The sequence below is a fragment of the Poecilia latipinna genome, unplaced genomic scaffold (genome assembly GCF_001443285.1).
Source record: "Poecilia latipinna isolate Pla-1442-1.1 unplaced genomic scaffold, P_latipinna-1.0 Scaffold55, whole genome shotgun sequence".
Lineage (NCBI taxonomy): Eukaryota > Metazoa > Chordata > Actinopteri > Cyprinodontiformes > Poeciliidae > Poecilia > Poecilia latipinna.
In genome coordinates this window covers 607,468-631,492 of record NW_015112671.1, presented here as the reverse complement: position 1 = coordinate 631,492, position 24,025 = coordinate 607,468, and the positions used below count along the sequence as shown (strand labels likewise).

Sequence of the window (24,025 nt, the reverse complement as noted above, 5' to 3'; positions counted from 1 at the left end):
TTGCATTTCTGCTTCCGTGTGAAAATGAGAAGCATTTTACAAACCGCGGATAACGGATTATAATTTTTGGATGATGTTAGTTCCTTCCCTCCCTTTAAGCAGTGGCTACCGCATGCTGAGAGGAGGAGAAAATGCAGGTGGAGAGATTTTGTTCCTGGCAGTGGGAGCAGTTAAAGTCCAATCAGATGAATCGGTGAGAACAGTGGGAGCCCGAGGCCTCCGCAGGTCAGATTCAACTTCTCTCTCTGTAGTTACTCACTGCAAGGTGCAATCAGACAAGACCAGAGCAGGAGACAGAAGAGACAGGCCTGAATCTGAGCTGCTCTTGATGCATGAGGAGCACAAATGACAGCACACCAAGCTGATAGAGCATTTATTTATTTCAGAAACTTTAATACTGTGATCACTGCAAATGTCTTGGTCATACTCCTTTTTTTTTTTTTTACATCTTACAAAGACAATGAATCTGGGATGTAAACAGTATTTTTGTAAAACTTCTGGTCCTCTCTTCATGCTGTGTGCTTTATTTTCGGAGTTTTGTTCCTGGAAGAGGAGCGAACGGCGCGCGCCACGACGCAGCAGCGCATCCTCCCGCTGCTGCTGCAGTCGCCAACCTCGCAAGCTGTGCGTGACGAGCATCCCGACGAAACGTGCAACATCCCGTCTGTTCTTTCCTTTCCCCACCTGGTCAGTGGCGCATTAAAGAAAAGTAGGGTTCCTGTTTTATGAGGGGAAATAAAATTAAGCATCCTCCTTTTGTCAAACGGCAGCCGCACAAAAACATCTGGACAAAAAATAAAGAAACTGCACTGGAATGTAAATTAACCCTTATTATATCCAAAACGCGTCAACACTGTGCAAAGGATCTCCAAAACAAAATGAACCTTCTAAACATCTTTACATTCACATTTGAAATATCCGTCCTGTCCAGCGAAACAAAACAAAGTTCATGAGTAAACTGTAACTTAATACATTTACAGATTAAAAAAAGAAACTTTACTAGTTTACAGAGAGTTTTTGTATAAGATACACTTTGCACGATATATTTTGTCATTCTTCATTGCAGAAACAAAAACCACAGTTCTTCCCATGTACAGAAACTTAATTAGTCACTTAACATTTGTTTGAATTAAACAGAAAACAAGTCTTAGTGGATCAATAACATCTTCTGGGCTGATTTCTACAGATGCTTGTAAAACTGTTAAAGACGAACTAGAGATTCTTAAAACAGAACCGAGTCTCCTGCAGAGAGAGTCCACTCTGCTGGCTTCTCTCTGCAAAACAACAGAGCTGAACGAGTAATTCGCCTATAATAATAATAAAACATTACAATTCTTTAAGCTTGTTTCACTCTACATTCACGTTTCTGGAAATGTGTGGCGAACACAGCAGGGCGTTCACCTCGACACTTGTACATCTTAATGCACTCCAGCGTTTGTAAGAACGGGGGATGATAACCATTTCAGAGAGTAAAGCGTTTCCAGAAAAACACCTGCATGGAAAAAACAGCAGCTCTTAAAAGTAAACACACCCGTTAAAATGTCAGCTTCTTGTGATGCATTTCATAACTCTAAGGGGAAGAAATCATTTTTTTAAGACACTGTTGTTGCTTAAGTGTGCAAACAATTGGACTAATAATTTGTTGAACTAGTTTTTGATTTAGTTTCAGCACTCGGTCTTCTGGAGCGACTCGGATTAAATATCCAAATAATTTATTGAAAGGCTGCAATGGATTTAACACGGTGGAGTCAAAACGTACCTATTGGCAGGACAAAATTTAAATAGAAAATGCAGGAGTTTGTCTTTTGTTCCCACTTTCTTTTGTGAAATATGTATATCATTGTAGATCTAAAACATAAAAAAGGGTTCCAACTGTTGCCTTAGTAAAAGAAAGAGACAATTTCTCATTTTTTTGCATGATCAATTGTTTTCTATTTTCTTGGCCAAGTTCCTTACAATTCTTGACTTGTGGTCAGGGGCCATGCATGCACTTCAAGGGCCACATGTGGCCCACAGACCACACTTTGGACACCCCTAATCTAACGGTTCTGAGTGTACAAAGTTATCGGTCAGGAGATTAAAAAGACAAGATGCTGGTCGTGTTCTCCATCTGACAAGAGTCTCCTGTTTTACTTGTACGTTTAAATTTAAAAAAGCAGGATCACAAGATACAAACAACTTTTTAGGAAACGTTCAATAGCAACAATCCCTCAAAACCTTGAGGGAGGATCCGTTATGGTCTGATGAGAACCAAACTGGAACCTTTGAGTCACAAAACAACATCCTGTTAAAAAGAGAATGCTGAAATTCAGTTTCAACAGTTTATTAGTATATGGGAATGCTCACTAATGCAACCACGGCATGGCAGCCATCCTAATCATTTTGTTTTGTTTTTTTTAGTTGAATTACATGGAAGGGGAACTTTTGGAAATGATCTCCGCCTCACAAAAATCATCCATTTTAACAGGGGTAAACTTTTGAGTTCTCTCTTTGTGGCTTCTAAACTTTGCTTTTCAAGGTCCTTTAGCTCAAATTTTCCCAACAAATAAAAGGCACACATATCCAAACACTCGTGCGTGAAGACTGGCCGTCTCACGTTACTGACCTGTCTGATTGCTTCCAGTCACCAGACACATTTAACGCCTCGCAACAGCAAACTACAAAAATTGGGAAGGTGGTTTAAAACAAAACGAGAAGTGTGTTACTGTATCCAGATGAAGATCAAGAGGCTTTCCCTTCTTTATCTGCTCCCTGGGTGCTGTTTCAAAGGCACATCCCCGCTCTGCCTGGTAGTAAATGACCACAAAGTAGTGAGTGTGTGTTGTAGGCACGGCTGGGTAAGACTTATGGACATTCTCACTATGGCAACACATTTCAAATCCTTAAAAGTTATATATACTTCTTCAACATGTGCAAATTTACTCCCCGACGATATTTTGTCCCCTTAAACCTGAGGAAAACTGTAGATGTAATGCACAAATAAACCTCCACGCACACAAACATCCACACTAAGTCTGCTCCTTTTTTTGTTTGTTTGTTTTTTATAAAAATCCACCTGATTGTCTCTAGATGCTGGCAGCTTATTCTTCTCATTCTCATTCCTGTTCTAAGAGTTTTTGTGGCCTTGAATCAAAAGAGCATTTGGAAAAAAAGAAAAAAAAATTAAATAAAACACAAGTGATAAGCAGCACATTTACAAATCATGACATTTTTCACTGGTCACCACTAGAGGGCACTGTAAGCAACACAACAGCAGGCTTGGGCACCACAAAACACAACATAATACAGAATAAAAAGCATATAGTCAGGCTTTAGGTAGAATTAGGAAAGAAAGCCATTTAAATAATATAACTATTGACCATTAGTCTTGAAGAACTAAACACTGATGTCAGTTGTACTGTACGAATAGAACAACTCATTTATGGGAATTATAATACAAGGAAATAAATTAACCTGGGATTAAAAAGACTCCAAACGTTCCAGCTCGTAATCGTCTCTTATTTATAATCCGCCGGCTCTCCATTTTCAGGCAGTGGGAGGATGAGTCCTTATTTTCCCTGTTTCTCAGAGGAAAAATGATGAAGGCTCTTTTTGCAGCTTAGATTTGAATTCTTGCAAATACGCCCTTTTCCACATCAGGTGTTCTGTTTGTCCAGCTTCTTCTCAAACAACTCCAGGAGTCCGGACCTCTTCCTATTGCTTTTAAGACACGTAGAGCTGAGATGGACCAATTAACACAGGATCAGTCTTGGTCTATGGCACTGCTTGCCAATGGCTTTTAATACACTCCTCTTTCAGGTGTGGGTGTGTACAAAAAAGATCTGAATGAAATAGGAGTAGAATGGAAAATAAACATGTCTGAAAGCTGGATGTCCAGTGATTTTAGACGCAAAAAAATATATTCAAAATTGAATCCGTTAACGTGAGATTAAAAGCTTTCTTCTCTGTTGTGGCTTCAGATCTATAATGTGTGTATTTGTTTGCTGCAGCAGCAGATCTGTTATATACAGGCTTGTGTGGCGTTTCAGTGGTTTTCTTTTAAGAGGCGTCTTCGATTTGGTGCAAACAGTGTTTGCTTTGTCAGAGCAGCTGAGGAATGCTTTAGAGGAAGATGGAGCAGGAGAATGAGGAAAAACTGGTGAGTAAAAAGGCCAAATGTTAGCGGATTCTCCATTTTGACCACTGGGATAAATGCGAAAGAAAGTCAACATCTTGTGGCTGAGGAAGAGGAGATCTGTTTGGCCACTGAATGAAAATCAGGGGAGTCAAACAAGGAGAAGAGAGTTCCACTAATTTCATCCTCCTGACTTAAACAGAAAGTCACGATTTAGAGGGGATTACAAACCAACTGAAGATTGTAAAAAGGGTCTAGTAAATCCCACTCTGCGTCTTCGCAAACAGCGTGTGTGCAAATGAGCGATGTGTGTGCTTGTGTGTGTGAGGGGTTTAGATGAGGTCAGTTCATGTCGATGGTGTTGAAGACCCACTCTGTGAACTTCTTGAGCTTGGCAGCTGATGTTTGGGACTCCTCCTGAAGCCTCTGGTTGTCCTCCCAGAGCCTCTTGATCTGAGACTGAAGACGCAGCTTCTCTTCCCGCTCCTGCGCAAGAAGAAAAGGTCAGGAAGTGAATCTAAAGCAGCTCTTCAGGGAAGAGCAGTACGGAATCCAGTTTTCTCACCAACATCTGCAGTGCTATTCGTGCAGCCGTCCATTTTTTCTTCTATATTTCGCACATGGTTTTCAAAACGTTTTATAAACAAAAAGCTGAAAAGTGTGGCGTGCATATGTCTTTTAGAGTATATCTGCACAAACTCCTCTCTTCTTAGCCACTCCTCAAGCTCAGTCAATTGACACAAATTCCTATTTGGATTTAGGTCCGTACTTTGACTGGACCGTTCCAACACATGAAATAGACTTTATCTTGTAGCTCTAGGGTTGTAGTCTTCCTCATATATTCATCCTTATAAGATGATGCTGCCACTACCATGTTTCCCCACTGCTCAAAGCGAGGCGCACAAAACATTTTGTATGTAGGGCAACTTTTCCAAGAACATTTCCAGCTTTAGAAAATAAAGTTGCCTTCACTTGTGCACTTTAAGACAGAGAAGTTTTGTGTGTGTGTTTATATAAACATTTCCCGCCTGCAGACAGTGAGTCACAGCTTGACTGAATAGCGTTGTGGGCCGATTTTTTATTATTTTTTTTAGTTGACATTTCAAAAAGCCTCCACAAGGTACAACAAAAGTAAACTGCACGGCTGAGGTGGGGTGGACATAAAAACAGAGATTCGGTTCAGCAAAACGTAGACTGTGATGCTCGTTCTATTTGCCGCTTGTGTAAAAAAATGATTTTATTACCCATGCTGTAATTATCAATTAAACAAGAAATGCGTGATTCTAGATGTTTGTAATATTTTAGACAAAACGATAGCATCTAATTACAAGATTCAAAACTCTTACAGCATCTAATCCAGTTTAGATTAGTTCTCCTTCATATGAGACTTACACTTAGACTTATTATCCTACACTATAAATAGATTTATAAAGCAGGAAAATTTTGTCATTTTTTATTAGAGGATTTAAAATCTTTGTGGTATCTAAACCAGAACTAGTTTCAGAACCATAAATCTTGATTTAAGCAAAACTAGAGGTTAAAAAAAAAAAAAAAGAGCTGTGAAAAAGTCCCATTTGGATTTTTGTATGACCGTTTATCTATAGTTTATGATGTGGTAAATCAATAATGAATCACATAATTTAAAAATAAATGAGAAAAAAAACATTAGTTAACAGAATAAAGACTGAAAACATTTTTATTTTCATGCTCAATTGTCTATTTTACTCCTTATTTATGGAGATTTGAAAAAATAAATCCAACTTTATTCTTTTCTAGATTGCTTAGAAATCATTTTTACAATATTAAGTCCCTAAAAGCCAAAAGGATCATTTGACAATCCTGTCATAAAACTCAACTTATTAGGTATAAACTGTAAAAACGTTTTTGAAATTCAAAGAAAACATTTTCTTCAATATAAAACGTAACAATCAGGCAAATTAGCTCAGACTAGAAACATTAAAGCATTTATCAATACATAATATTTGTTTCTACACAATTAAACTGATGAAATAAAGTTCATTCTGAAGCTTTCTGGTAGTTTTTCAGCACTGGAAGACCAACCTCAATACTAATACTAGTTAATTTAGTTTTTGTTTTCCCAGAAATGATCCAACTAATGTAAGTTATCACCCAGATGGTAGAGTTGATGCAGAATACAGGTAACAGAAGTTTTCTCTCACCTTCTTCAGGTCCTCCTGTAGCATCTTCACCATGGCCTCCAGTTTAGTCACCTTCCTCTCCAGCCCTATGTGACCCTCACTGCAGAAATGCAAAACATCCCAGAAAGCAGGTTTGTAAATCAAAAATCTGCTGAAAAGGGGAATATTGTCACAGTGTGAAAATAAAAACCTTGACGAGGGTCGTGACAGAGGAGCAGGCTGCAGCTCTATGTGTGGCTGCTGAGGACTGGATGCTCCGCTGGTTCGGTGGTTTGCATCTCCAAACACGTAACTTCTCTGGACTGGAAGGAGGAGAAGGAGAAAAGTTCAAGTTATTCTAAATTCTGCATTCACAGAAGTCGGTGTGTTGATGAGCTTTAAGGTGTAGAACAAGTATTTTTTGTTTTACTGTAGTGTGTGTTTCTCTCATTCTCGAAGGTACTGGCCACATCCACCAGGTGAGTCCACTCGAGAGGACTGTCTCTACCTGAAGAGGGGAGGGGCATCAGCTCCTGAGGGAGGGGTCCCCGATGACGCTCCACCAAATCCACCAATGACGTGTCGGACGCCGAAAGGTCACCTGTCAATGTGGAAAAGAGCACAACTCTCGCATCATCAAGCACTTCACCTTTCGAATCAAGAGGGGGCAGCATTTCCACATTCATATTTACATGGATTTCAAGCTGTTCTTTTAGATGTTAAGCAACTTTAATGTCTCATCACTGTTCAGATTTAAGAATATTCACATAATTACACATATTATTCTGTGAGAGGGACACAAGTTTTGTTACAGAAAGAAAAAGAAATAAAGAAACATGTTAAGGGCACGGTTTGCACACTTTTCCTACAGGAAAATTCAAGCTAAGTTTGAATTTTAGCTTGAAAAATTCAAACTTTTCAAGCTAAAAGTTTGAATTTTTTAGCTTGAAAAAAAAATTCAAGCTAAATGTCACTTCGTTTTGTGACATTTAGCCAATAATTATGGTAACCTAAAACAAGTGAAATTTGGTCTGATTTACTTTCAGATGGTGAGAAAATGTGTGTACATGTCATTTTTATTAGGTGTATGAAAATATCTGGTTTAAACTGTAAGTAGCATTTTTCAAAAAAAAAGGTTAGATTGGAGTTTCAATCAAGAACTTTATACAGAATTCAAGTATTTTAAGGGATTTTAAGCACCTGCATCCTGTACAAAGTAAATCTTTCTCCTTCTTACCATGAAGTTTAACTCCTAACTTGTAGGAAGGCCGCCTGAGGGGCACGCCGCGAGTTGTGGGAGAGCGAGGAAGGGTGGAGCAGCTGAAGAGGACGTCGGTGGCGAGCGCCGGCTCAGTGACCGAGTCGCTCAGCGAGGGGAGCCGCTGACCGCGATAGATGCTCTCGTCTGACAGGGTGCGGTGCAGCGAGCGGCGACGGCTGAGCGGCTGGCTTGGAGGCGACTTCTGGCCGTGTTGAGTCGAATAGAAGGGTGAGAGTGGGGATGAGATCATTTAAAATCTTACTTTTGTTCCCTGTCCGCTTCTGTGCAAAGTTACCTTTTCCTTGTGTTTTCTTGGTGGAGGTGGAGTGTCATGAGCAGGGTGTCTCTTAATATCTTCCTCCACAGTAGATTTAGCATGAGTCTGGGGGGAGTGCATGTCTCTAAGTGACGGTCTCGCTGCCGGGGTGGGGGCCACATCTCCACTTTCACCTGGAGATTTCCTGAAAGCATAAGCATGACATTAGTGTGACAAATTAAAGTGCCTGCTGTACAATCCTCAGCCACAAGGAGGCAATAAAGCTACAGATATGTCATTACTGAATGAATTCTGATGAGACTTGCATGTAATGAGGAGAAAAATGCTGTCAAACGTAAAAAAAGAATAAAGAGGCAAAGGAGAAATGCCAACTAAATATGACATAAATAAAAAGACAAATATATGGTAATATTTACATTTTTAACAGATCCCTTCATCAGAGTTTAGCCTCGAGAAAAACTATTAAAAGATTTGCTGTAATGCTCTCCGCTCTTCCTTACTTCCGTGTGTCTCCAAAGTCCACAGAGTTGATGGTGGAGCCAGGCTTCCTCCAGCCAATCAGATACTTGGACTGGGCTCCCTGACGGGGGTAGAAGGTCTTTGGCCCGGGAGAGACCGAAGACTGAGACGAAGGGGAGGTGGCTGAAGACGACGACTCCTCCCTGGGTGAGCTGTGGCCAGAGTGCCTGAGGAGAAACCAAGGAAATGAGATGATGCATAATTATCTCGGTAAGGAGAGAACAAGGAGTAAATGTTTTACTCAAAAGAAATTCCAACTATTTAGTAAATAATACTGATTAGTAGCAATATAAATGTGTCCCCCACTTTAAAATACACACACACGTATATATATATATATATATATATATGTATATATTTTATTTTTTTTAAACTAATGGTGGGAGCGATATGGGTTTAAATTTTTATCCCGATATTTTGTGGAGCTGTTGTAAAAGCGACAATACAAATTATTACTTTTTTAGGTAACTGTATGGCTGTGACTGTATGGAATAGCAATCATAACCCCACAAACACAAATACTGGTCTTGAAAAGCATACGCTTCTTTTGGACATCAGTCACATTTAAAAAAAATAAATCATTACAATTTTTAAAAAAGCGTGATTTGCATCACTAAACTGCACACTGTAACTGCATTAAATCATATTTTCAAATGTTTTGATATTTATTTAATCACCTCTATTGGACAAACAGAGAAATATGGATAATACAGACAGTTTTAGGGGTTTTTAAGCATCATTAATTGGAATTTATCGTTTACAAATTACAAATGATATGATAAATGCCCACCCCTATTTAAACCCAATGTCCCTATTCCTATAAATATGTGTCACTCTGTGCTGATTTATCACATGTAACCCAAATGTGAAGAGGCACATGATGTACTTATTGCTTAAACATATTAGCAGCAGCCAAATTTACCTCCCTCTCTTACCCTCCATAACTCTGATGGTAAACAACTATAGTGCAACTCTGTCTGGACCAATGAAATGAACTTGGTCCAACAGGAAGAGCCGGACACAGGAGCTCGCCTCAGCTTGAGACACGAGCTCAGCTTTGAAAAGTAGGACATGTGTTCCACATTTCCAGAGGCCTAATGTGGAAAGATAAGAGGGAATTAAAATTACTCTTTATGCTTGGTTTCCAGCAAAAGTCTTGCTGAGAAGGAGGCTGTCTGCTACGTGGTCTTTTTGGGTAAAGAAATTTTGGCACAAGTAATGAGAACAGGAATCACGCTGCGGCACGTGCTGAGGTTACAAGTTAGAAAATAAAAGAGTCAAATTCAAAAATCGAAGCTGAACTTGGGTAAAAAGGTGAAACTTTTATGTTAGTTTATAAAAGCTAAATATATATGTTGCTTTTTTGTATGTGTGCAAGTTGCATCTTAAAGTTATTACACAAATTGTTTGCTTTGGCTGCTTGGAAGCAGATAGGAGTCGACTGAGTCCATAAATATTAGAAGTAATAAAAAGTTGTGAAAACATAAAAAAAAGCAGCTACAAAACAGGCCAAGTGAGTTTATGACTTTAAAACAACACACAGTTTGTGTTTTGCCATCTGCTTTAGATTGTTACCTCGGCCTCTGACTGGATCATGTGTCTACCAGCTTAACCAGGCCCAAAACTTGTGCAAGAATCATCATTCAGAGTACGAAAAAGTCGGGTTGTGTTTCAGAAACAGTTCAACCAAACAGTGAATGTCTTTTCTCTCCAACGATTCTTTTTTTTTTTTTTGTTGGTCTAAAATTTATAATACAGTCCCCAAGTCACATGATTTATTTTCCTACTGCTTCAGTTATCCTATTCTCTTGTTTTGATTCTTTATCAAGTGGAAAAGAGTCAGTTCAGAACTGCATGAATGGAGATCTCAGGAATGCGGGTCGTCTGCCAAACACAGACAGATTGAGCTGGTTGAGATGACATAAGCCCAGGTTCATCTGTGTAGGGGAAGGAGGATCGAGATGGATTTCCATGTTGTTTTAAACACAGAAAGATATGATATGGGGAAAAACTGATTCATATGACATGATGGTGGAAGTTTAATGTACTGTTACATCACAAACATACAGTTTGAATATCAGCACTTCCTGTCAGGTTTATGGAAACACATTTTCTAAATCAGAGCCTCCCAATAGCATTAACTTCTAGGCTACAAAATGTCAAGAAAAATTATCTATTTGAATGTTTTGATCACATTTATTCACTATTCAATAATTATTACATTTGCTTAGCATAAATACTTCCTCTTGCCTTCTGATAATCAGCAAAGCAACCTGATAAATGTGACATGTTAATAAATTATTTTAAAATATATCTTATAATAATGATTGAGACCAAATCACCTTTTATGATTATTAAAAGTATTACGGGGTTTTTTTCCACTTTTATTCTCATCTTTCCTTCAGCATCTGAAGCTCCTCTAAATGACAAAAGCAAAAGTTTTTTTGTCACCAAAAATACAGTTAAATCTGAAAAGTAGTTTTGATCTTTTTCTTTCCAGATTCAAATCTTTTCCATTTCAGTTCTTTTGTTTCAAAAATTTCTTTGCCTCAATGTTGATTTTTTTATTTCAGTGTCAACATTTCTGTTTTCAGATTCAGTTTTTTTTTTTTTTTCCAGTTTTACTTTCAAAACCTTATGGCCCCAATTTAGCTCCATATATTTACATCTTGCAACATGCTTGGGGTAAACATTGGTGAGCCAGACATGCGACAAATATACTAGAAAAATAAACAGACTGATGTAGGACGTCCCATTTCCTTCGAAGACTGTCTGACTTTTTGAATTAAAATCAGTTCAATAATATTCTGACTGATATGAGTCTATACTTCTTGCCCAAACTGACCTTGAATGCGATCCACCATCACCCAGGCTGAACGTGCTGCTGTCTCTAACCAGGAGATGAGTCGGTGGGCTTCGACCCACAGACTCATGGCTCCTTTCTGATGGCGGCCCCGGAGACTCGGCAGCAGCAGGCGACCTCTCCAGCATCCTACGTCCTCCCTCGGTCGGACTGTGCCACGGAGACGAAGAGCGCTCCCTGCTGTCTCTGCTCCCACTGGGGGCCAGCAGAGAGGTGGTGCTGCCATGGTGGGAGTGGGAGTGGGAGTGATGCGAGGCTCCGTAAGAGCCGGTGTCGATGCCGCTGTCGGCAGAGGCTCCCTGGAGGTAGCCTCCTCCACCCAGGCCATTGGGTTCAGGCTCGCCCTGGTCGCCGCTGGAGCCGCCACCGGTCCCCAAGTCGTACCATTTGTCGCTGTCGCTGTGGCCCCCACTGGAAGCGGTGCTGGACAGAGTGTTACTGCTGGAGTGGCCGGAGTACGGGCCGTCTGACTGCCAGGGCAAAAACACCCCATAAAAACAGTTAAGTTTCCATTAATAGAGAAAACATGAGATGTTATATAAGCGAGTGACCCATTGTGACAAAATGTTACACAAGTACTAATTTAATTAACTAAGAGTTTGACATTTTACAGAGCAAACTGTACTGTCAGGAGACTTTAGGAAGAATGCTTCACATCCTGACCTGGCTGCCCTTCTTTGGGGACAGGTGGATGACTTGTTCCTGCCTCTGGATGCGAGGCGCTCCAGAGTAGCCCTGGCCGGACTTGGAAGCTGGAGCCTCTGCAACAACATCAAACCAAACCAGAGTTGGTGACAAAACACGCAGTCAGACCCTGCAGCACCGAAAAGCTGCTGATAATTCAACAGATCATTATGCGACAAAACCGCCAGGAAGCACCCAGCACTCTTATTTTCATTCCGCCTTTTCATCGCCTATTAACAAAATCCCAGATCGGTTGTCATCAAAAGCAACGCACATCAAACAAAAATGCATCCCCCCACCCACCCCTTTTGCTTGCTCTGGGCAAGATGTGCTGCATGAAAGAGTCCCGAAGTAAACCTTGACATAAATGGGACTATTGTGTAATTGTCTATCTGTTACGCAATAAGATACACAGAGCAGGCAGTTAATGAGCACAGCAGCATGAGACACAGGGAGAGCTGGGGTGGAAGCATAACATCTGTTGGGATGAATCTAAAAACGTAGTTTCCATCTCATTTAGAATATTTATTACTTTGTACGGTTGTACTGCAGCCCACGGGCTCTCTGCACTAATTAGAACTGGGTGTAAGCCGGAGTGTTAGAGTTCCTGTGGATTTATATCTAGTACACTGTAAATCACAACTGATTTAAACCTGCTTTAGATGAGCCAAACTAAGTACTTTATTTAAAACATTCCAATAAATGAATCATCTAAACAAGATAAGAGGAATGTTTACAGCGTCCCTTGAACCATTTCACATATCTTTATGCTGCAACTTTAAACCTCCAGGTATTTTATAGTGATAAACACAAAGTAACACACAATCGTAAACTGGAAGAAAATCTGAAAACCTCAACATGCATTTAAATTCAATCATTATAACATCTGACCCTGAAAACCTGCAAACGTATGATGGGGTGGATATATTTCCAACAGCGCTGCCATACTTCCTCATTTCACCTGGTAATCTTTTTTTTGGGATGTTTTTTTGTTTGTGTAAATAAACTGAGCTCTGAAATGTTTGATACGTGTATAAGATGGATCTGAATTTTGCTAAGGTGATATAATTTACATTCTTAACTGTCATTTCAGACATTGCTAAAGCCCAACAGGTGGAAATATACCCCAAAAGACCAAATGGTGGCTCTACAAGGTGTTTTCTCATGTACACCACACTTTTCAGATTTTTAGCTAACTTTAAAAACATTATCCTTTTCCTTCCACTTTGCAATTATGAATTATGGTAATTTACATTGATCCATCATTAAAATCACACAAAAATTCACTGAAATGTATGGTGGTACCAAGACAAAATGTTGAAATGAACGAAGTGCACTTTGTGTGACTTCTGATATTTCTGGATAGAGCCTGGCCACATCATTCTTGCTGAAAGCTAGAGGGTCAGGAGTTAAAAATGGGAGGAAAAGGAAAAGACAGAACTCTAAACCACACCGCAACAGAGAGGGTTTGTTGAAGGCTGGAATCTTGGCTGACTTAAGCTCAGCTGCCCCAGTACAGATCGTTCCTCCCTAACCAATCATGACATAAATGCTATAAACAACCACAAAATGAAAGACCGAGGCCTTCAACTGTGATTGTGGTGGTCAGCAACAGGTTGAGGACATGGCTGAAAGTAAATTGGTCAAAAATCAAAAGCAACATTCTGCTTGGAATCAGAAGAGAAAGGCAGACTTTGGGAATGCATAAATGCACAGCTAGAATATAAAGAGAAATGGCTTTTAAAAAGCGGATGGGAGAATTCTTGCAACAGAGAATTAAAAGACGAATGAGAGGAAAACGAGAAGCAACAGAAAATGAGGGATACACAGGAAGCAGGGAGGGAAGGAAAGGCACACAATGACAGACGCATCTTCCGCTTCTCCTCTAATAAGCCTCAGAGTAGAAAGGAGTGTAAGAGACGAAAATACATTCACTCTAACAATTTAACAACAAAAAGAAAATCTCTCTTTTTTTCCCGCTGATTTTATTATACATCCACCTTTTTTTGTTTGCAGAGACATTAAGATGTCTGTAAAGGCTTTATAATTCACAGCTTGCAGGGGGATGGGAGGAGGAATGAGAAGGGCGATGGGAGGGTTAAGAAAGGCTGCTGTCAGAGTTACAGCTTATGTAACCACTATTCACATACTCCTCACGGTACCTGTCAGTTCAAAGGGTTTTAAAGCACAGATAAATAAGGAGGATTTCTTTCGTGTGCCGTCTCCTCCTCCATTGCATACATCAACTGCACCCACTCTTTGCATGTTTAAAATTACCATTTACATACATTTGCATTCAGACATATATAACAGCAAACAGTGCCGGAGGGGGACTCCGCACATTTGAGCTAGTTTTCAATAACATGAATTATTGAATATGGGATTTCTGCAGGTTTCACCAACACAAAGTTAAGACTTTTTAAGACTATTTTAAAGACCATTAGCAAGCAGAATTGTACAAAAGCAAAATGCATATTTTATATAATAGCTTTTTAAGCACAGAATTAATGTAGCATTGCACAGGATGGCAATGTAAGACAATGGCGAATGTCATCCAGCCAACAGGCGATAAATATGCACTTTTCCCTAGCTAACAAGCTAGCTAGGGTACATTAGCACCGAGCTAGCAGTAGCTGCAATCACCTTCTGTCACAGAACGCAATGATTATGTTTATGGGCGATTCAAACATTCGCCTGACAGAAAAGTCCCACAAGATACACCACAAAATTTAAGACCTATAATTGACACATTTAAGGCTGAATTGCTTCTTTTAAACAAATGTAAGACATTTTAAGGCTTTTATTTTAGCTACATGAATTTAAGTCTTTCTAAGGATGAGTGGACACACTGGAATACTTCACCTGTTGACCCTCGTTCACCTCCACCTTCCTCCATTCTCGACCAGTTTGGGGTGGACTTCCCGCTCGATCCACCCTCTCCGGTCGCCTCCCGTCTCTCTGACGACATGGGTGAATGTCGGCTGCTCGCAAACCTGTCAAAACAGAAAATCACAAAAAAAATCTGAGGCAATACATTTTAAACTTGTTACAAATGATTAAAGATGCAGAGCAAGAAAAGGCAGGAAGACATAATGAAAACTAGCCTCAGGGCTGTGGTGGGTGGAAGTAGAGCACCTTACTTTGAAATATTACAACTGTCTGACAAATATACTGTATTTTCAACATAATTTACTTCTGTGGGCTGAAATGCCAAAGCCTATATATTCAATGTTCTCTAAGTATGAAAAGTGATGATTGCACCATCGCTTTTATGTCACCAAAATAAACACAGGATGAATAATCAGGACAAAGTGAGTGCCTCAGGGCAAGTTGAAGGTTTATAAGATACAAATGTTGAGTTTGGATATGACGAATTCGGCAAACAATTCCTGTGTCGCTCTTACTGCTCAGGCATGGACTTCTGCCTCCAGTGCGCAGAGCTTCCTGAAGCCTCACTGGAACAGGACAGGTTGCTGGGAGAGCTGCGGTTGTGAGGCGAACGACCCAACGCCAGCGAGGAGGCCAGGCTGTAGCTCTCACTGCCAGGAGACATCCTGCAACACAAACAAGTTATAGAGATACACTTTGGAAATGTGTTCACTGGAAAGTGAGGAACAACAACAGTGGATGGAAAAACTAAAAAAACATGCCAGAGTGAATACAGCGGATGTTAGCTCCAGTTGTCGACCAATTTAGCAATCAATTAGTCATTAACTGGAGAGTAGAAATGCTAATGAAGGTCATTTGATGAGAAAAGAACACACAGTTTGGCTTAACAGTAGTTAAGCCAAACTGTACAAAAATATATACAGTTTCAAGTTTAAACAATGTTTTCCAGGACTCCTATAGTGGCATAGCTTTAGCTTCATCTGGTTAAAATTCAGTAAAAATAAACAAATAAATAAATAAGTCTCCTATTTAGCACATTTTTTTCTCCAGTTATTAATCAGTTAATGGGGGAAAAATGTCAATCAGAAAAGATGTATGTTTGTTACAAATGAACAAAGCGTACACTAAAGGAAGAAGAATTATTTAAAAATAAATTATTTGTTCATTTGCATCTTTTACTGTATCAAATATTCCATATTTTCCAGAAGAAAAAACAAAAAAAGCATTTCAAACCCTCTTTCACTATTCATGCATTTCTATCAATACATATTTAAACAGCTCTGACCTCTTGGAGTCCAGAGGTCGCCCGTCGCTGCTAACGCTGCGTGGAATGGCGGCGCCTCTCTCCAGCCTCTCAGCAGACAGGGTCTTCCCCACCGAGCTGCCCAGGCTGATGGCTCGGTTGGGGGTGTGGGGCTGCGGCGAAGCGGTCAGGGACTGCTGAGGGCTGCTGGACGTCCTCTGCCACTTGTTGTTGTTGCTGCGGAACGGGAACTTGTACTCAAAGGAGCCGCTGTCTGTGCTGCTGCCTTTGTATTCAGACACCGGGACTCGGTAGAGCTCCGAGCAGCCCCTGCAGAGACGGGGACAAACGGGTTAAGTTAAAACGTTCCTCGCCATTCACGTGGCTTTGGGATTTGGGAATATTGAATGTCACAAATAAAAGGTCACATCTGTCCTACTGCCTCAAAGCCTCAGCTTTTACAATTTGCACATTAAAGTGATTTGAGTCCCGATGCATCTGTAAAAGTAGATTGATTTTTATTAGCCTGTAAAAAGTTCAGACATCAAGTTAAACCATGTGGAAGCAATTCTGAAGCTAATTTAAATTAGGCTTGAAAAGCATTTGTTTTTGTCCAGTCAGATTTCAACACCTTCTACTCTAAAACTGGACACAGTGATGCCAAATACTAAACACACAGCCTCAAAAAACCACTATTCTCAGAATAGCTGGTGTCAAAGTGAGTTTGTTTACATATATTCACTTCCACTTACCTGCGTGGAGTGGCGTCATCATGTGGCGGGATGATGACAACACGCACCGTCACTGAATTTCTGAGGAGGTCAATCATCTGCTCGTGGGTCAGAGTCGCAACAGCGACTTTGCAGATTTCGACCAATCGGCTGCCCTGACGGAGTCCCGCCTGCCAAGCGTATCCGTACGGCTCCACCTGTGAACAACAACGTCTCATTCAAGCTTCAACGTTGGTTACTCTAACTTTAGAGTCTATAATTTTTTTTAAAAATCACATAAACACAGACACAATTCAAATATGGTGATTGGCTTTTTTTTTTTTTTTTTTAAACTGGAGAACATTTGAAAAATGTTTTTTAAAAAAAGCCTAAATCATTGTATGTGTAAGAATCCAGGGATTATCCAACTGTTTACAATAAAAGAGAGACTTATTGACTGTTGCAGTCTCGTATCCAGCCAGCAAAATTATAAGTAAGTTGCATCAAAAACAGAGTTAAACACGCACTGGTGAAATCTTGTTTAAATTTAGTGCATTATTTTACTGCATATGCTTGGGACAGATATTTTTAGCCTATATAAAATATTCAACAGGGTATCTTTAATAACCCGGTTCCAAGATTTTTGTGTCAAACTGCTTCCTATGGCACCAAACACTTTGATTTGCATTCTCATATAGGTAGTAATATGAAAAAAAGTTACTTAAGCTTAAGTAAAACACCTAAATCATGACCAAATGTGCAAAATAAAACATTTATGTTAAGAAACAATACCTCTGCCACAATGCCTTCATAGTTCACGTGGAAGCCAAGCTGCCCCAGACCGTTTCGCCGAAGAGTCATCTCGGATGTCTCACAGCCCTTAGTTAGAAACTGGACAGATTGAGGGCAGAGGGAGAATTAGAACCATCAAGTGATCACAGGTCGAGACGTCCTTTTCCAAGTTAAACTGACGTCCGTTTAGGAAAGCTGGAAGGATTGCCTCTGTTTGTAAGGGTGAGTTTATTTCTGTGTCTCTGTAAACATGGTTCTACTGAAGTTGAGAGATCTTAGGGGATACAGGTGAGGCCCAAGAGAGTTTAGGGCAGAAAGTATGCAGCTACATCACACACACAGGTTTCTGAATTGATTTGCACTCAACAAATGACACCCAAGACGGAAAGTTCTTTCTTTTGGTGAAACCCGAGTCTGCGTGGAGACAAAGACAAGTTACAAGAGAGAAACTCCCTTGAATTTTTGTTTTATCATGCGACTCCCGTTGTTCAGGCGAGGATAGAAGAGGGCCGAGAAGAAACTATGCTTCATCTGAAGGGCTGAAAATGGGAACACTTGGAAAAAGAAACTCCACCGATGAGTTAGCTCACAGTGGATCTGTGAAAGCGAGTCTAAGTCACAAATAACTCCTTCTTATGGTTACTCACTACATATATCCTATTTTTATTTTATTTTTCTTCTAATGATGCATCTTCAGGCTTAAAGGCACCTCTGCATTTTTCTGTTTCACCAAAGAAGTCAAGCTCCACTGAAAAGTGGCTAAAAAACAAAGTTACTGCAGTTGAACATTTCTGTGTTAATGGGGGCAATGAAGAGTAGTAGAAAAAAATGAAAGGCATAAGGGCAGAAAAATAATTAAAGTTTGATCACTTCCTCTTTTTAATCAAAAGCCAATTGCACACAGAGCAATATAATAATTGGACTTTTGTTGAAATTTACTGGTATGAAAGAGAATGAAAACAAAATTTCTGCGAAATTCAAGTTACATAAACAGATCATGAGAGGAAAAAACATTCACATGCGTAAACATGCATGCATTTATACCTTTCAAAACCAAAAGGCAACACTGAATGATTTTTAAAGCTCCACTGATTACATAAAAAAACACCTTTTCCCCCCAGCCTGTTTCCATGGAAACAGCTAAGAACGAACAAGCATCCACTTCACCGTATGTGTAGGTGTATGAGCCATTAGCAGAATGTTGTCCAGAGGTGTTTCTGAAACTCCCCTCAATAAAGTGAAACGCATGAAGAGACGGCAGGCTGGCATGCGAAAATAAAAAAAATGCCAGCATTGAATAGTAGGAGAGTCTATGAGTAGGTCAGGTAAGAGGGAAAAGCATTTTTGGTATTTAAATAAAAGTGAATTTGATCCAATTTTCATCATGAGGACCGTTTTCCTTTCCTCAAAGCATGTTATCGCCATCAAACATGTATAATGAGTTACAACAGTATTTAATTTCCATTTGAGATAAAGTAAATATTCTGGCATTGTGTAGGAGTGAGCGGTCTTACCTCCAGACGTTTGACCACTTCTTTGAAATCCTCAGTGTTATTACTGATGCTCCTGAGAGACGCACTTTCTCCTCGCTCGTAGAAAATCTTTAAAGAAGCAGGACTGCTGAGGGTCCAACCAATCACATCCTTAGTGGCGCAGTTGAACACCACAGCTTTGGCCTCCTGGTCCAACAGGACCATGAAGTCATTGGAAATGGCCAACAGGGCCTCGATTTCCCCTCCGTTCCCATGATCCTCAGCGTAAACCGGCCAGGTCACCGCGCCGAGACTGCGCAGCTCCGCTCCTTCGTACGGCCGGGTCTTCTCTTTCTTTTTGTGAGCCAAAGAAATGAAAGGAAACTTTCCAGAGGGATCAATCGGAGTGCTGGTGGTGTGGCGCTCTGCCAGGTCCCGCAGGTACTCCTGCCGAGTTCGGGTGGCCATGGCACGAAACTTGTGTGATTTGTGAGCAGCATTTTCGGCATTGATCACTTTGGCCAGCAGAAACTCCCGGAAGACTGATGACTTTGGAAAGGTCACACCCTCTGGGATAGGGGGGCCGAATGAGGGCATGTCTTTGGAACGGGTGACTGCCACACTAGGAAGAAAAATAAAAACTTAGCCAGGCAAACATATGAGGAGAGACTCAAAAAGAAGATTTATCAAATTTAGTTATACTCAGTTTGGAAAGGGAAATTTGAACCCAGTCATCAAGCAGTGGATACTTTTGTTTTGATTTATCGTTTTGCTACAGAACAAGCCAATCAGAAAATTTCAATCAACAGCTTAACCTATTTATAGCACTGAGGGATCCAATTAAAATGTGCTTAGCTGCTGGCATGCCTGTTGAGTTTTAAGAGGATTTCTTACCAAAGTAAGTAAGTATCTACAAATATGACAGTGTTTTAATTTTTTTTAACATTCCTAAAGCTTTTCCATTTCCAAATTCTGCACTTTTTCAGACTTGAATATCTACATTTTATTAAGATTGTGACACTTTAATACAGATCATTTACATATTTGCTATGTTTTAAATAGTTACAGACTCAGCTGCAAAAACTTTGAATCATACATTTTTTATAATGAAAGAGTCATTAATGGTACAATCTTCCATTAATTGGAAGATCGTACTTGCTTGTGCTGGTTTAGCACAAGCAAGAATAACTAACTGCTGTGTTTCAGTTTTAATAAAGACATTTGAACATGTACATATGTTGCTTAAAATTTCTGCTACACTGTCAAATTTTGGTGTGTTTACTTGAGGTTATTTTAAGGCATGTATAAGCTAAATTATATGCTTTTTTTCCCCCTTCAATAAGATCATGAAAGGGCAATTTGAGGTAGTTTGGCCTTTTTGGTATGTCAATAACTCAGCCGAGCCATCATGGAGAGACAGGAAGAGAAGAAAAGGATGTACCATGACTACTTTTCCAAACCTCTAGCCAAATGTGATTCTTGGGTGAAAAAAAATGGAAAAGGCTTCTGAGAAAAGAGTGAATAAAAGGCTGACGAAAAGGGGAAAAAATGCAAACAGGTGGGGGAATGAGACAATAAAACACACACAAAAAGAGGTGTCAAGTAACACGCTGGCCTGGAGAGCTCATATTCCTACATGGCTTAATTTTTCTAGTCTCAACCAAAAGAGCTCAATCACGAAATCCTACCACAGGTGATAATTGCCAGGTGACAAGAGAGGCACAGGGAGTCATAGCCCCCATCCCACACAATTCCCCGCTGGCAAGCATCAGCACACATGTTGACACTGGGATTAATCACATTGCCTAATAAGCAATACCTGTGTCACCCACATATTTCTAAACATACCTTAGAGACATCCTGTCCTCGATGGAGACATGTGGTGTTCAATTATACCAGCCTTCAAATTGTTGACAGCTTATTTCCCACCTTAACTTGCTTGTGACAGACTGATATGAAAGAGGAAGCATTTTTCTGGCTGAAATAGCATCGCAGGATGAACCTTTTTTTTTTTTTTTTTTTTAAATAAATGGAAGCAGTGGGAAAAAGCTAGTGTCTCAAAGGCTTGTCTGAATTTCCTCTACGTTGAAACAGCTCAAGTCTAGTCAATACAGCCAAGTAGGAAAGCTTGGACATCAGCAGTCATCACATCGATCATTGACAAGTGAAAAAGATGCATGTTCTTCATCTTATAATGTTAGTTCCCCTAGAAAGTAAATGTCTCAAATCATCAATCACTCGCAGCCAGATTTATCTTCATTCGTAGATTCTGCGCAGTTCTTCCTCATTTTTTGGTACCAAATTGGGGGTGGTAAGAGTCAGACCTGGCCAGGTATTTAGTCCAGGCACTTTGATTGGCAGCAGACTGACTTAGTTGATCGGCAACATCTAAATTACCGTTTTGAACCCGCAACAAGACCGTAGAAGTTGGGGAGTTGCGAATCGATCACGGTGAAATCTTGAGGCTCGGAAGAGACCATATAGCGTCAACTGAACAAGGATACTCGCAACAAACAAATACAAGAGATTTAGGAGAAATTGGCATTGGAAAACCAAAAATGTGTTTTCCTTAATACAGAATTGCATGATGGCACTTGCCTTTTTCAGCTGCAAAAGTACAAAAAATGTTTCTTGGTTTCAGAGACCTGACAACACATTTATCTTCCATGTTTCTCAGGTCTCGGGGCCCGTTCACAATAACACAAACGTTCTGCGAAACAGCTGTGTTTGCACCACCCGTCCAGAAACAGAAAGACTTAACTGTGGGGGCGTCCATGGGAACTGGAAACAATGAAGCAGAAGTAAGCTTCTTGCATTGCTTTCTGTGTTCAAAACCACAACAAGGGTGGACAGCTTTGTGCTTTTCTTTTCCCCAAATCTATCTCACTTTGGCCTGATTTCCTCAAAGGCTAAATGTCATAATTTTGATTGTATTTTTGCCTCTTACTGGCACAGAAAAGATAATGTAATCAATACATTATCTTGGCCTAAATAGTAGCGTCTATAGGATGTTTTTGACAACCTATCTTTGATAGTGCGATAAATCATTTCCCTGTCAAAAGCTATGGAAGATGATTAAAAAGGAACCAGCAGAAGTGATCCAGCAAAAGGGCCAATTGATGCATGCTGGGAGTAGAGTCCAACTCAACAGTCAAGGTCCTGTATCCTAACCTATTCAGGAAGATTATGCTAGTGATAAAAGAAAGATGACATTTTGTCTGCGTAGCTACAGACCGGACAGTGCTATTGCTGGCCACAACGTTATGTCTGATGGCTGTTCAAGACTTGTGCAATGTTGCTAACTTACAGTACTTAGTAATGCACAGGCAATCTGAAAAATGTTGACAACTCCTACGCAAGAAATTGACAGTACTGTCGCTATATATGCCTGCTACTCTGCAAATGAGTAATGAATCACACGTGGTATTTTAGCGAGGAGAGCTGAAAGTGGCTACAAGCAGGGAGAACAATGAGAATGAGACCTTTTATTTCCATTCTTTTCAGTCATTACAGATGCTGCTAAATGTATTATACCGAAGCTCTGAAATCACTTGTTCTGATCTCAAACACCTGTGAGTCAGTCAAGCCGGGACCTGTGACTCATGCAGGACAGAGAGCACTGATGGTGATATATATACATACAGGTAGGGGCAGAAAAGTAAAGAATTACATTGCATACAAGATTGAAATGATTTAAAAGAAGGAGAAGCGAATGGTGAGGCTGAATATGGTAAAAAAGAGAGGAATGCTGCACAATGGGAAATGCTGCACTATGAGGCTTCTTGGTGATCTTCATGGCAGGAGGTTGAGCAGAGGAAATCAAAGGGTAAATTCCTGTGGTTTTAGTGATTTGTGGGCTTATAAATATCCAGTGTGTGGGCAGTCTGCTCTTCCAGTATCCACAAACAGCAGCTCAACAAGCCAAGAAAAAGAAAAGGAAAAACAAAACAAAAACCAAGTCAATACTTTATGCTGTGGGGAGTTCAGAGATGGACACGTATCGAGGGGAGAAATTATAAGGAAGGTGTATGAAGTTTACCTTGTTTCTCTCTTCTTGCATCAAGTCAACTTTTAAAGTTAGATTGGAGACTTCAAATAAAAAAAAAAATAAAATAAAAACACCAGAAAACTTAAGATTCTCAAACCCTTCATTGAGAATGTTAAAATTAAAAAGCAGGCTCCTCCACTAACCAATTATTTCTTTTTTAAATGTCCACACATATTCATATCAAAAATTCAATGTGCACAAGTGAAGCACTCTATACACTAAAGTATGGCTTTCTAGATGAGTTGACGCTTAATTTTGTTTTCCATGCATTTATATCCATGCTCTATTTAGTGCATCATTTCTTAGTCATGTACTTTTTCCATGGAGTCATATTTGACCTGTGAAACATGAGGTTCTCATGTATGCATCGTGTCAAGTTCTCCTTCACATTTATGAATCACAAACCGAAGACATAAAAAGCATTTGTTCAATATTCACTGTGCACCAGGGCTCATTGCTTACGTGTGTTTATTTGTGTTGTTGCTCTGTAATGAAGTAGCCACATGGGGGAAGATTAAGGCCTCACACAAGTTGCTCAGACAGCAATTAAAAACAGCAATGATTGGAGTCAAACGGAGTGTGACAACAAAAAAGAACAGCAAACAACAAGATAAGAAGTAGGCAAAACCCTGAGTAAAATTCATTTCAAAGCTGAACTCAAACAGGAACCTAAAAGCAAGGTAGGCTCATGGGTGTGGGTGGTGTGCAATCTGTTCAGATTATATATTTCTGACAAAGTATTAATAATTCTTGAGCTACAGAGACATCTCTCAACATTTACAGCCATTTTCATGATGGATTTCATGAAGTAGAAAACTCTGCAGGCATCATCAGAGCATCATTCATTCAGCTGTGAGGGAGGGTGGTTTATGTTGTGCTTACCACAGATTTGACAACATTTTTTGAGATTAGAATTTTAATTGATAAAATGAATCTTTTTTTGTTTGTTTCATCAACTCTTAGGTTGATTAAACCCCAACTCTTTTAGGGATCCATTCCTCCATCATATTATATA

At 39.9% G+C, this 24,025-nt stretch overlaps 1 protein-coding gene across 3 annotated transcripts in view; it reads right to left on the bottom strand.

The window, feature by feature from the left end:
- Positions 1-365: 365 nt before the first annotated feature.
- The window catches only part of sipa1l1 (signal-induced proliferation-associated 1 like 1), a 75,336-nt gene continuing 51,676 nt past the window's right edge, over positions 366-24,025 (bottom strand). For 2 of the 3 annotated variants that reach the window (XM_015054284.1, XM_015054292.1), the window contains 15 exons: positions 19,005-19,584; positions 17,491-17,589; positions 16,741-16,916; positions 16,031-16,318; positions 15,261-15,410; positions 14,719-14,849; positions 11,836-11,933; positions 11,155-11,642; positions 8,291-8,476; positions 7,809-7,974; positions 7,490-7,724; positions 6,683-6,853; positions 6,464-6,575; positions 6,295-6,373; positions 366-4,600 (listed from right to left, as the gene is read on the bottom strand). In XM_015054284.1, the coding sequence (XP_014909770.1) occupies positions 4,457-4,600; positions 6,295-6,373; positions 6,464-6,575; positions 6,683-6,853; positions 7,490-7,724; positions 7,809-7,974; positions 8,291-8,476; positions 11,155-11,642; positions 11,836-11,933; positions 14,719-14,849; positions 15,261-15,410; positions 16,031-16,318; positions 16,741-16,916; positions 17,491-17,589; positions 19,005-19,584 (3,103 nt within the window). In that variant the 3' untranslated portion in view covers positions 366-4,456. The remainder of the gene's footprint in view (positions 4,601-6,294; positions 6,374-6,463; positions 6,576-6,682; positions 6,854-7,489; positions 7,725-7,808; positions 7,975-8,290; positions 8,477-11,154; positions 11,643-11,835; positions 11,934-14,718; positions 14,850-15,260; positions 15,411-16,030; positions 16,319-16,740; positions 16,917-17,490; positions 17,590-19,004; positions 19,585-24,025) is intronic. The other variant, XM_015054300.1, reaches the window with a different exon arrangement.